General features: G+C 37.8%; 1 protein-coding gene across 1 annotated transcript in view; it reads right to left on the bottom strand.

The window, feature by feature from the left end:
• The window catches only part of OSBPL8 (oxysterol binding protein-like 8), a 53,400-nt gene that overhangs the window by 21,457 nt on the left and 17,840 nt on the right, over positions 1-14,103 (bottom strand). The window contains exons 3-6 of the mRNA XM_009576982.1: positions 7,867-7,937; positions 3,154-3,234; positions 2,185-2,286; positions 755-958 (exon numbers count right to left, since the gene is read on the bottom strand). Coding sequence (XP_009575277.1) covers positions 755-958; positions 2,185-2,286; positions 3,154-3,234; positions 7,867-7,937 — 458 coding nt within the window. The remainder of the gene's footprint in view (positions 1-754; positions 959-2,184; positions 2,287-3,153; positions 3,235-7,866; positions 7,938-14,103) is intronic.

Genomic DNA, 14,103 nt, shown 5'->3' with positions numbered 1-14,103 from the left:
GCACCCTCTCTCCATATACAAACACAAAACAAGGACTACAATAGTTTATTTTCTAGAGTATAAACAATAACTAATAGCAAACATTAAAGATTCTTATGAGAAATTGAAATAAACCTTTGCTGTGCAGAACACACTGTGCTTTTCAACATTTACAGATAAGAGCTGCCCACAATATTATGCCATGTATGACAAAGCAAACAGACATCAGAACTGAAGAAAAATATTTATCTTCCTAAAATTGTAGCCAAAAAGGAACACAATTGGTTAACAAGTTGCAATATAAGCTATTATTGCACAAGGAAGTAATTTGGATTTCTACTCTTACAAGCAAATTGAACTAGGCTGACATTTTATTACATGAATATAGGGTTGAAAGCCAAGAAATGTTTATAACACATCTCAACTCTTTCATTTCGGCAAATCACTTCCATCCTTAATTTCTCAGATTGGATTGACGTAAAATACAACATTATACACTCATACCCTCTGCTTACATGATTGCCAGTGATGGCATTACCCTCTTCAATGGCACCCCTCTGCACACCACACTTCTGAAGCTACTTAAGTATACAGAGTAGCATAAATCAAATACTTTTTGTGATGAAGTGGACTACCTGTTGAAGGCTTATATTCAGAATAAACAAACCATTGAAGTTATAACAGAAAATGTAGTTCTGCTTTTCATTAAGGTTGTCTTTACTCATAGCTGGCTAATGCTAGTCATCCGTTAAGAACCATATATGCTACCACTAACCTTTATAGCCCATATGGACTGCTCCAACGGATGAAAAAGTTTGAAACAAAAGCCATCTTTTTTAGAAGGCCTCTCAATGAGTTCACAAGCGTTCAGGAGCACTGTTCCTACCCACTGGCCATTTTTGGGGGTTTTGTAAACAAGCAACACTCCTGGTTTCAGTACACACCACAGTTTGGTCCAGCTTTTCAAGGTACCACGAATCTAAAAGATAAATAGATACAGTTATATCTCAGTGAAGCCAATACCAAAACCATCCCCCTTAACAAAATGAGAATTAAAATTGAAATTATTTATTAGTTTTTATTTCAAGCAAAGTTTATCAGGTCTATCAAAAATTTATGCTGGTTTTTCAAAGACAATACAAAGGTATAATTTTAATGCTCACTCTTCTATTCTTTCTTGATGAATAACTTATTCTACAAATGGGCATCCAGATATGGGAAGTATAACAATTCAGCTGAAACCTTCATGCATTCTCCTATCTGGAACATATTTTATCACTAGCATGAAGACAGAATAATCTTTGGAGACAGAGCTCCTCTGAAAACAGGGCAGACATCTGATAAGCAAAATAGGATATTCATAAAATAACTCAGATATAGTTGAATTTTTTAGATAAAACCTCTTATAACAGCTGTTAGCTTCAACCCAAATATAAGATCCTTTCAAGTCTCTGAATCTGCACATCTGATTAGACTGCTTGCATCAATTCTGTCGACTCTGGATTTTAATTTCTTCTGTGTCTGTAGGACTGAATGCCGACTTGACCTCTGAGCAATGTTTTAGCCTGTTTACATTGATTTATGCAAAAAACTGGAGAAACTTTTTCCAAACAAGCTACTGTTTAGAGCTAACTATAAAAATGGGTAGCAGATTTTTTTTCTTGTACAATATCCAAGAAATATATTTACAAATTTAAGGAATTATATACAAGTATATAAACTGCACTACTGTTGATGACACTGAATGCTATCTTTGAGAAATTAACTCCTCACCTTTTTTACCAGTATTAGAGGACAGTTAGTTCTTAAGAGAGGCAAGGAAAATTACCAGAAATACTCAAAGAAATCTGTATTCAAATATCTAATATGACTGAGCCATTTTCACTACTGTTACGGACAGAACAGAGCTTCAATTCAAAGTGTAAAATAAAAAGGACAAAATAAGAATCGTAAAGCCAACTCATCTGAAGTTAATGGCTATACACACAAGATGCATGTGACTATGGTGACTGCAATAAGTGGGAGCTAGGTTCCTCTATTATTCTGCTAGGATTTGAGCACAGAGACCCTGGGATGCAATTAGTGGCTGCTGTGCTTGTAGAAAAACATTAACAGCAAGTAAAACATTGAGCCTTTTCTATTCTGGTCAGAAAGCAGCAAGCAGCTGCTACATCTTCAACTCAGGTTTCACACTTGGATTCTGACCTTCAACCAGTCAGCCATAACAATGACTGATGGGTCTGTGATAGTGCTAAGTAATTCTTTTGTAGCTCTCTTCTTTTCTTCTCTGTAATTTTTCTTTTGAACCTGTAAATAATGATAAAAATATTTACAATGCCACAGCCGTAAGCCAGTAATCAGAGCACAAAAAGACATCTATCAATACAAACTGAGGAAAAACCTGCTAAATCAATTTACAACACAGATACAGAGAAGTAGCTTTAAAACACAGTATTTGACTTCAAGGTGTGAACAGTTATTTCATGCTCTGTTTCAAGAGCCACTATGATGTAACCAATTTCAGATTCTTCTGCAATTTGCTTTTAAGACTGAGGACTTTGGAACTCCTGTTAGAATCACAGAGGGAAAAACAACCAAACAAACTCCCTCCCCCCCTTCCTCTCCTATACAAAACCAAATTTGGGCTAGATTCAGACTGACAGATACGTTATCTGATCAGTAGTCTTTACACACCAATTACTTTCCCTCCCCAGTAGAAATTTGCAGCATTGTATCTCCCTCTTTTAGAGGCAAATAATTTTATGTTTCTCCTGACATGATATCTACCAAACAGTGCAGTTTGGTCTTGTTGCAACATAGTGGAAAGAACGCAGTAGAAAAACCACAGATACTGCATGCAAATTTAACTTTGATAATTCAATTCGTCATTTCATTGCATGTAGATCTCCTGAGGTCCCTGCCAACCTGAATTATCCTATAATCTTCTGAGTTATCCTATAATCTTGTGCCATCTTAAAGACTGCATTATAGAAGCCATACTTAAGTAACAGTACAATAAGATTTGAAGAGAACCAACACCACAATTTCTCACAATACTTAAATATTCCATAGGTCTTATCACTACTGCGCATTTTTGTCTTCTCGTTAGAGAATACAGTAAAACTATGTGAATGCACTTATAGTTCATGAGGAGTTACTTGGAAATTAATTCACCTTGAGAGATTCTTTTTTTGTAAGTTTGCTTGAAGATACAGAGATGTCCTTCTCAGAGCCATTGAAAAGCTTGGATTCAGACTGAAATTCACAAAATGCATAATAAAGAAATGACAATGACAGATACAAGGATATATTACTGTTGCAGGCACTTTAGAAAGTGTTTGAAGTGCACAGTTATGTTTGTAAGGTTCCCATTCCCACTCACTTCTCTACTGTTTCTCCCACTTAAAAAAAAAAAACCACCACCAAACCAAAAACCCCAACAAACACAACTTGTAACATGAGCTGTTCGCCACGTATTTATGGAGTCTTTTTTCATAAGGGTTTTATGGGAAAGAAGTTTGAGATTCCTCCAGAAGAAACTGAACTATATACAGTAAATATTTAGCCCGTGTAGCCTGTTACTTGGTATGTCGCAGTCTTGACTAGTTAGGCATTATTTTAGCAGAGAGAGAAGGATTTAGGAGAATCCCGGTGTTTAAACACAGGAGCCATTCCCATGTTCCCATGACATATGAATCCCAACATCTTCCTTCCTAACTTGACAGCTCCTCTGAATGGATTGCTATAGAGGCACTTACCCCGTGACCCATGAAGGAAAATACAGCCTCTTCAATCTAGGATTCAGTGCCCTATGAATTATCAGAGTACAACTGACCACCAATGGCACTTTTCTGCTCCTTCCTCCCTAATCCCACGCTCTGATTACTTTTTGCAAGTCATCTTCGAGAAGCTCACAGTGGCGATAGAGAGGGGAACGAGACTCAGGTTTGTTCATGAAACCCAAGTCCTTGTGGATGGCAGGACAATATGCTGCCTCAGCACCACATGATTTCTCCCTCCCGCCTCTCCCCACATCTTGTAAGGTTCAAAGTTTATTCCTTGGCATCTGTTGCCTGTAAGTTGAAAGGGAACTAGAGCCACCGAAGATTCATCCTGGGATACAAAGCTTTTAAAAAAACAAAACAAACCCCCCCCAAAACAAACAAACAAAAAACCCCAAACAAACAAAGGAGTCTATCACAGAGTTATCATGTCATTCCTACTGCAAGTCAGAGAACATTGAGTAGGTATCCACTATATATAAACTTCAGATAAATTATGAAGAGTTGCATTTCTTTGTGCACTGAAATATAAGCCTGATGGACCCAAAATTCCTGCCTAGTCAACAAAAAAAAAAAAAAAGAAGAAAAAAGAAAAATCAATGTAACCTTCTAAATTGTGTAAATTCCAGGACAGTTTATGAGAACTGCTTCTCAAGCTGTTCAACATTTCTGACTAGTCATTTCAAATCTCAGACTACAATGCAAAGTCTATTCACCACATTTCTGTTTTGAAATACTATAAAACAACAGTCAAAAAAAAAAAGCAGGTTTTGAGAAAACTTACTACAATAATAAAAACAGTGTACTTGAGCACTCTTTTTCTTAACATACAAGTTGCTTAAACCAAAGAAATAAAAATTAAAGATTTACAAGTGGAACAAAGCGATTTAACTTTGATCCTACTTTGATGCCTTTAATTCAGAACAAAGACTTTACAGGAGTCTACTTAAATAGCTAGTGTCAAAAAGATATGTGCAATAACTGTCAAAAAGTAATTTTATCTCAAAATAATTTCAACAATACGTAAATGTTCTCTAACTTCCATATACATTTTGGAAAAATGAAGGAAACCTCTTAATTTTGTATTAAAGATATGTTCTTAACACTTAAAATTTAGCTTTAAGACAAGCATACAACCTGAAATTTAATTCCTCTGTCTAGAAGTTAAAGGAAATACAGTACTTTAAATGTAGTAACAGAAGAGGGAAAAATGCTTATCACTGTCACATAAGAAGAGGTAATAAACTCGTAAGGTAAGCTATAATGGAGCAACTTAAGTAAAACATTCATAAATATTCTAGTTGCTCACTAACAGAAAGCTAATGCAATCTAAAGGTCATGCATATAAAAGCCCCAAACCAGTAAGTATCACAGCTTACAAAAACTCATTTTCTCAGTATCTCAGTTTTAAAGCTCAGTAATGTAACACTGAGTAAAGGTTCATATTTACCTGTCCAATGGATTATGAGACAGATCAGTGATTTGTATATTTTTAAGCTAGTAACTTTCTCAGTGTTACATCCACACAAAGTGGATGGGATCAAAATTTAAAAAAAGAAAACATTTTAAGAGAACCTACTGCAACTCCCAGTGAGGTACATTCAGTACCAGATTCTGGGCAAGCCTCATCACTGCTCTTCCATCCTTACTTAAAAAGAAGGGCTGCTACTTCACCTCCACAGCTGTGACAGACAGTTACCATCTTCTGTTAGCCTGAAGTTTATTTGTGGGTTATAAAGGAACCACTAGTCTTAACAAGCCCCACATGCAGTAATTGCAAAAATACAGATGAAGAAAAATATGTATTAGAAGTAGGAATATTGGTCTCATCTTTAATAGTAGAAAGACACAAACAAAAGTAACAGCAAAGCACACAAAGACTTAAGATCCTAGAAAGACAAGAACCAAGAGAAATAAATATAAGGAAGAGAAAAAACAAACTGGATAGTCAAAGATAAATGATTAACAGAGTCTGAAATAAACCCATGTTAAAAGAGACAGTATTAACTTGATTTCCAAGTAAAAAATGATTTAGAGATTCTGGACCAACATAAATATTTTGATCAGAAGCAAGCTGGATGGTGAAGCATGCTTTCTTGATCTCCCTGACAAGTGAGGCTCTAGGATGCAGTAAAGTTGAAAGATGCAAAGGTTTGTGATTCCAAGTCAGATGTAAGACACCAACAGCTTGAAATGCTTATCTACACACAGGACTGCAGCATGAGCTGCAGAAACTAACCTGCTCACACCAGTGCAATTCTGATGACACCATGTAAGCAGGGAAACGCTACTATAACCTTTAAGTCACTTTGACTTCTTTGATCTCTCTTCAACGTTTCTCTTTAAAGCTCTGACACATGAAATATCACAGAAAAAGTTGTGTCAAGACCACGAGTGCAATCCCTCTGTCTCCTAGAGGGCCGGCTCTGACAGACTGCCGTGCTAACCTTGGGCAGACCCCTATGGAAAGAGCTGCCCGTGAAAGCGATGAGAAGCAGGCATCTCCCCCGTGTCCCCTGGGAGCTAGCTGTGTTCAAGCTCAGGTCCTTGCCTTCCCCTACAGAGCAGCCCACGCCTGCTGCACCCTGATAATCTGTTTAAGTGTCTGTTACCACATTTGCTGCTATAAAAAATAGTGGACATCCTAGCAGAAAATAGAAAACCACACAGCTGGGTAATGTAAAGCCTTTAAACTCTATCCTGTAGTGATGCCTAAATAAGAAAAACAAGTGAACTTAGCTACTCCATTCAGTGATCAAACCACACAGAACCTCTCCCTCTGCAAAATGCAGTCTTTCCTTCTTCTCTTTAATCTTTAATTTCTTGAACAGAAAGAGACACCTGTTTTATGAGACACCCAAATGAAATTTTTTTTTTCTGGAATTCCACATTGTAAACACATAAAAATCGCTAGATAAAAATTTAGTGCATTGACAAGCCAGGCACTTTTGCTGACCAAAATGTTCATGCACTTTAAGAGTTACAATAGGCCAACAAATAAAGAAGGTATCACCAGAGCAACCTACACGATGTCCTAAAACTGTCAGCTTCTATAACTGCAACCCACAAATTTAAAAGGATTTGGGAAAGGAGAAGATAGCTATGGTAGATTTTTCTCTACACTACTCCAATGACTTTTTACACAAATCTCTTGTCATGTGCATACTATTTCTATACCATCAGAAAGTAACATTTTATTCTGAATAAGAATGATATTGCGAACTATTCATGTAAATAACTGCGATCAGAACAAAACACAGCACTGGAGAGAAAAGACCTGGGATCAGTACATAAAAAGAGTCGTCTTGGTTGCTCAGGTAGTTCATGTTTTCTTCTTTTTTAAAGTTCAGCCACCCCAAGATGCTATGGTTTTGGTGACTGCAGTGTCCACCTCCGAACTCTACTTTGGACATTCTCAGTTTTCACTGCATCTCAGTGAGCCTTCTCCATCTTGGGACTACACAATGAAGACTCTGAATTTGCCTGGCTCCTGCCTTTTCCATTTCTATTATCCAGACCACCAGAAAGCATAGCAATTATATCTAGTTTAATGTTCTACACGCTTTCCTTTGCACTCTCATTGCCTCAACAAAATGGGCCTTTATACTTGAATTCTGAGGTACAAAAGCCTTTGCAACAGACAGGACAACAGATTCCACTTAACTATGTTTTAGTCTGGCAATTTAAGCCATTAAACTAAACCTTTTCCAATGACAGTTTACTTAACATTCTTACGCCAAGATTTGCTACAGCTCAGTAAGCAGCATCTGCACTTACAGCTGAAAAGGATTTTAAATTCTGTTCCACAGCAAGACTTGGCCTCCATCCATCGTTACATTTGGTGAGGCAACATCCCACCCCTAGGTGACAATGAGAAGATTCCACATTTCATTTTCACTAATTTGTACTGTAGATTTTCATGTGATGTCATCTTGAGAACTGTATCAAGAAATTCCCTTTAATCTTTGTCTATTGCTAAATCTGAAGAGTAATCTTTAAGATTATCCACAACGAAAGTTAAAAACATTTGCATTTAATTAAAAATGCACTCAGCTTCTTTGCACATTGACATTTTTAAGCCAGATTAGGAGACTGCTTTCCTTACCTTGCTTTTTGACATAGAATGTGCTGTATCCTCTTTGCTTTGCGACACATCGTCCTTCCCTTTGTCAAAACCTTAAAGAAAAGACAGCACTGTTGCAAATGATTTGAAGACGTAACATGTTATATGAGATAGCCTTTGAAATAAATTTGCAAATTGTGTTTAGCATAAAAAAGTGCAAGCAAATTGGATTTTCAAACAACATATCACATCAGTTAAAAACATACCAGCTACTACAATAGAAACTAATTTAATACCCACTAAGAGGTGAGAACGGTCCCCTGTACTTGGATAGTGCTGCACCCGATCCAATAACCTGACAAATCGTAAATACGGTGTGCAAACTTTTGCCCTTTTATCTTCTCATTCTCCCCTATCTGCACACATGCATGCACAGAGCAGAACACTAAATAAAGCCTTTTTTGGTTTGTTCATTTCTGCAGCTAGAAATAATTGTTAAATACCACCTACATGAAAGCAAATCTAAAACACTGATTAAGATCGCCAGTCAGTTTTTTGCAAGAAAATGAAAAAGGTTGCTTACGCTAGCCCTGAATTTATACTTTCAACTTGACACTGCATATGCGTAACTACAAGGCTTTATATTAAAATAGTCGTCAAAATCCCACATTTATCTTCTGGGAGTGACTCACAGTACAAGCCCCACACTTTCCCAGTATCCAAAAAGCAAAGTGAGAAATGGCGGTAGCCAGTATACGTGTGACAATGGAAAGGGGGGGGTCACAACTGGCATTAGTGCTGCTGCGCAGCTGCCATATGCACAGAACATACACTGAGAACCTAGCATCCTCTTAAGGAAAAATAATCTACTCTGGTTATGAGACAGAACATCTCAGTGATCCATTTCCTTCGAAGAGGTTTGTGGCAGCATAAAGCTTTTATAAACAGTCATAAAATAAATTGCGCAATGCATTTATCCGAGTAAGTAAAAATGCCATCATTCGCATGCCCTCTGGATAGAAGGCAGATAAATATGAAGTCATACATGAATTTCAGGAATAATCGACGCAGCTGAAAAGCCTTGCGTGGCTCTGAAAGCGGTACCCTAGAGCTCTGGCCCACCAGAGGGCACTGCCTCAGCAGATAAACTGCATAAACAGACACCAGAAGCTCTTCTGAGCTCCCGTTTGAACGTTCCAAACTTTGAAATAGAAATTGGTACTTAGATCTCTAAAATGAGAAGATTTATCAGAGAAACAGTCTGATTTCACATTCTTCAGGGGACTGCGTGTACATGTAGGGAGACTTTATGAACTTTAAAAGAATTTTTATTAACTCTCTGTAGCAGTCTTGAGTAGTTTGTTCATTGTAGGATTTCCCCGCCCCCCCCCGCCCCCCAATTAGTATCTTCACCCTTCCACAACTTAGAATACCCAGAAACTCTAAGACAGGACTGATTCATCTATCACAAATACACATCTTGAGAAGTTTCACTAAGTTATAGAGGCATTAAGCTGATCTTCAGGTTACATGAGAAATCTGAGATTCCTTTTAGTTTTGGTCTGCTAATCAGTCTTTTGGCTTTTCTGTTTATATTTATTACCTTTCGCAGAGATTCTTTTTTAAGACCAGATTTTTAAAAATTACATACTGCAATACAATGATATTTCATTTCATGTTTACACAAAGAAAACCTTACATGCCTTTACAGAAAAAAACCTTAACATGTTTTCACAGAAGCCCCTCTGTGCATAGTTCATTAAACCCACCCTTTTGAAATTCTTCCAACACATCTGTGATGGGTTTTTTCGGCTAATGAAAACCTATAATGCAGAAGACTACTTGACCGCAAGGAAGAAGTACCTAGACAGGCAAAAGATTTGTAGTACTCGGGAATCCAGAAAAACCTCAAAAAGGCATGTCACAATCCAGAGGCAAGAAGTCACATTTCCTATATAACACCAAATACAAAAGCACATTTTCTATAGCACCAGTCATCAGGTGCTGAAACAAAACAAAGGTTGCTTCAAGCCTTCGAGGACAGACCTGCCTTAGTTCACTGAGAAGTTACTAGATTTGGTGCCAGTCTTAGGCAGTCAAACACACACCAGAACCACAGTAATGAGGTTTTCTCCTCATCCCCACATCCAAAAGAAATCCCTCATTAGGAACCAAGTTCCACTGAAAATGTAATGCAGGCATTTTCTAATGGCTTTCCAGTTTTTATTTATTTATTTATAGGCACATACAGAAGACTTAGTGATGGGAATCAACGAGGAAGTGCTAAGTCAGGATTGTTCTTACAGAAGAGAAGCTATAATTCACAGCTTGCTTTCTAAAGCACAGCAGCTTTAAGGGCTTTACACGTCCTTATCTAATATACATATGTTTTTATTTTCATAAACAAGCTTTCCATTGGCATCACCAATGAAAACAGAATGAAGTACTATGTCCCAGGAATCAGACCCGAAGACCAAAGCTCAGTCGCATTTCCCTGAACTTCACCTCCTTGCTTCCAGTATCTCGAGCCCAAGAGGTGTGCATGCTTGCTGATTTATAAACACGCCACCAGACTCACTGATCCCTTCCTTACTCACACGCACAGCAAAGGGCTGTCTGAGGGGTTTGCCAGCGAACGCAAGTCAGGGTGCTGCAGATCCCGGAACACCTTGCACTGCTCCGTCTTGGTCTGTGAGGAAACCCAACCAGTCAGCTTCACATCCCACACCATGCAACTTGTAACCTCCCTCTCTGTAAAAAGGATAAGCTCACTCAGAATACAGACAGAAGGCTTTTCTTCCCATCAGCTAAAACATATGTTAAAAAAATAAATCATAATTCAGGTGCCGATCCAGACACAGCCTCATCCACTGTAGGGACGTGTTTTCCAGGAAGCCTCTATTAAGATGGAGAGGCCTCAATACCATAAGCAGTCTTACTTCTTCTGACAATAACAGTTTGATACTAATACCTGCAGGGAAATTTGTACTGAAACATCACAAAAAGCTATACATGGGCCCAAGCTGAAGACGATATACACTTTGCCCTGGAAATACTTGGTCAAGGAAACAACAACAACAGAACAACTACATTCACAGAATCAACAATAAGAAATACTGTTTTCTCCCTTCCTGCTACCAATTATGAAGAACAAATTTCTCTATGGATTTATGACAAAGACAACAGCAAAGCCAAGAAAGCTGCACCTCTGAATGATGTTTGCGTTACTACTTTTTGTAGTTTTGTTCACCCCAGAGGTACTGAAAATTGCACCACAAAAAGTCCTTGAATCAGTGTCTGGAGCAGAGACTGCCAGGGTATGAGAGGCAGGGTCTAATGAGGAGAATGTGTTTCAAGTTTTTCAGTGTTCATCAGCAGTGGTTTTGGGCTTAGTATTTTAGCTTACTTGCTGTTTCCCATCCTGTAATTCAATCAGGAACTCTTTAACAAGATAACCTGAGCTCACATTTCACAGTGTAGAAATTCAGGTGTTGAAGATGCAGTCCCTTTCTGTAACTTCCTCTCTATTAATTCTCTTGAATTTGTGTTTTATTTTCTACCTAAAACCCTGAAAGCAATCTTCAGAGTTAGGAGACAGCGAGCAAGTACCATTTAAATCAACCTTCAGAGCTGCAGACTGAGCTCCCACTATTATTTAAGACACTTGCAGATTTAAAAAAAAAATTATTTTTATTTTAAACACAAGCTCCACTACTGTAGCCTCTAAAGCAGTTCTGGACATCAGGAATTGTGTTCAGAGCAACACTATGTCTTAACAGACTTTCTTCCAGTGTGACCTTCCTTATCTTAACATCACTGGCCCCATAGGCTCTGAAAGCTGATCCCAACCCCAGTGCCGTCAGCCACAGTTCATGGTATGACCTTAAGAGCCAAGGGAAACTGTCCATTAGTACATTCCTACTGCGAGCACTTGGCAAGTCCTTCCAAAACCTGCAGGCGAAATCTATGTGAAAACTCATGATGAGCTTTTAGACAGATGCAAGAGCCTGACAACTGAATGCAACTGGAACTACCAGAACTCTATACACGCAAGATGTCAATGAAACAAAATCAAACAGTGCTTCTTTAGAGACTGAGCTGGAATACGCAGCCAATACCAAAAGAAAAAAATCCTCCAAAACATCGCCTTCGACAAAAAATGAGGAGTATATACATTGTAAGACTAGCGTTAAAGAATCTTTAGGATAAAGTTTGTGGTAGGGTACATTTTAAAACAAAACTGTTTAGTTAAGAGATTTCAATTTTTAAGCATAACACAGGTACCATTCTTTAAAGTCGCACCTGCAATCTGTCCCTTCAATCAGTTTTGAGGGAAGGGAAAAACCAAAACCAACCACATAACATCTCCTACATCTCAAATACTGGTTTTGTACCTCTCAACAAATACCATCTGCAGTTAGGATACATGAGAAAAATACATCAGAAAAAATATGTTACTTTTTAATGTCAGATCTATTTTATCCAAAAAGAAAGAATTACTGTCCACTGGAGGCTTTTTTTCAACAAACAGAAAAACCAGTAAAAAAGCAATGCAATGCATGAAAAGATCACAAATAGCAAGCCAAGCAACGATATTACTGACTTCCAAATGAAAAGCAAGGAACAGCCTGATCTGATTACTGGTGTGCATGTGCAGTTGTGAAGAAAGAATAATTGAGCTGAAAAACTATATGCTTCTGGAAGAACTATGAGCTATATTTAGTGCGAGATATCAATACTGGTGTTATATAACAAACACAGCAGAAAAAAAAGAAAAAACTTTTTAAAGAATTGAACACAGGAGACAATAATCTTTTTAATTGACTGATTTTCAAAAGCTTGCTGACAACCAGTTTTAAGAATAAAATCCCATATTAACTAATTCAGATTCCTCCATGGATTTTGAAACTGAAGTAATCAGAAAAGCAAGCAAAGTCCTTTCATGTATTTTCTCACGGTCATGTTTTTGTTTTGTTTTTTTTTTAAACAACATCATATAAAATAAACAATAATAACCAAAGATTGTCCTCACTGTAACTATACATGAGTATCTTTCAGATAGGCAATAACTACTCCTTGCTTAAACCAAACTGAAAGAGTACACCTTAATATACCTTAATATTAATATTGTTTAAATTCTTCAGATATATGGATGATTCAAAAAAAAAAAAAAATTTTTAAATTATATGTTTACACTTGATTTTTTTCATTAAAAACTGTTTTCCATTTGTTCTGCATTTTAAGAAGTCATTCGTGGTCCGCTTATGGACAGTGATCAGCTTTAAGGCAGAATTCTATACAGGAAGGAAGCAAATAGGAAACGAATCACTTTTTGTTTCAGTAATTACCAGACTACATTCATTTATTTTAAAGGTATGGAGGATCTGTCTAGTTGCCAACTCCATGCTTTCAAGCTTTGAGATCTTTATTTCCTGAGCAGCTTGAATAAAACTCAGTGTTATATTCTTGGTAGAAGGCTAATCATTTCCTGAAGCAGAGTGAAAGCAAATGTTACAGGCTAACACATGAAGTTTAATACAACGTGGTGTCCCAAGCAACTACCCCACCTGCCTGCGGCTGAACATGGTGCTCCAGTGATTCTGCAAGCCAGCACCGGCCAGCGATGCAGAGAGCTCCCTTATCGCCAGCCTGCACCCTCCCCTGTGCTCTGCACCCCAACTCTTTTCCATGGCTTCAGAGACAGGGCTTACAAATTCCGTGAGCCATTCTGCAGACGGCATACAATAAAAAGTGAAAACTATTTTATTTTCCCACTCCCCCACCCAGCATTCTGGCCCCATGGGACTACGCATCAAAGTGCGTATGTGCACAAGACAAATCACACATACAGAGTAATTCTGGTAAGACTGTACCATTTCTACAGTGTCCCCTTTCAGGAAGAGGTGACCTTGTAACACATTGAAGTAAACTGCTGAAATTCATGCACCTATATCAGAAGGGCATATTATGGACAACGAAACTCCAGAAATTCATTTCAATATTCCGGTACTGATTTTTAGGAGACAACAAATCGGAGCAAAAGGAGATTCAAGCCCTTTCTGCTGTTAAATGTCTTAAAAATCTTGCACTACAGGGTTTAGCAAGGCTATGCCTTTAGCCTTAAGTCATTCTATCTTGTCATTTTATGTCAAACCACTGATGACAAGCACGCAGATTCTTCAGTAGTTATAGCCAAATTAAAACCTTCTGCTGTACCTTACTATTTTAAAGCAAGTCCATTGTGTGTGGGGGGAGTGGAAAGTACAAGGGAGGAAGGCA

The sequence above is a fragment of the Fulmarus glacialis genome, unplaced genomic scaffold (genome assembly GCF_000690835.1).
Source record: "Fulmarus glacialis isolate BGI_N327 unplaced genomic scaffold, ASM69083v1 scaffold9294, whole genome shotgun sequence".
NCBI classification, from domain to species: Eukaryota; Metazoa; Chordata; class Aves; order Procellariiformes; family Procellariidae; genus Fulmarus; species Fulmarus glacialis.
The sequence above is the reverse complement of the archived record's forward strand: the minus strand, read 5'-3'. Positions and strand labels throughout refer to the sequence as shown.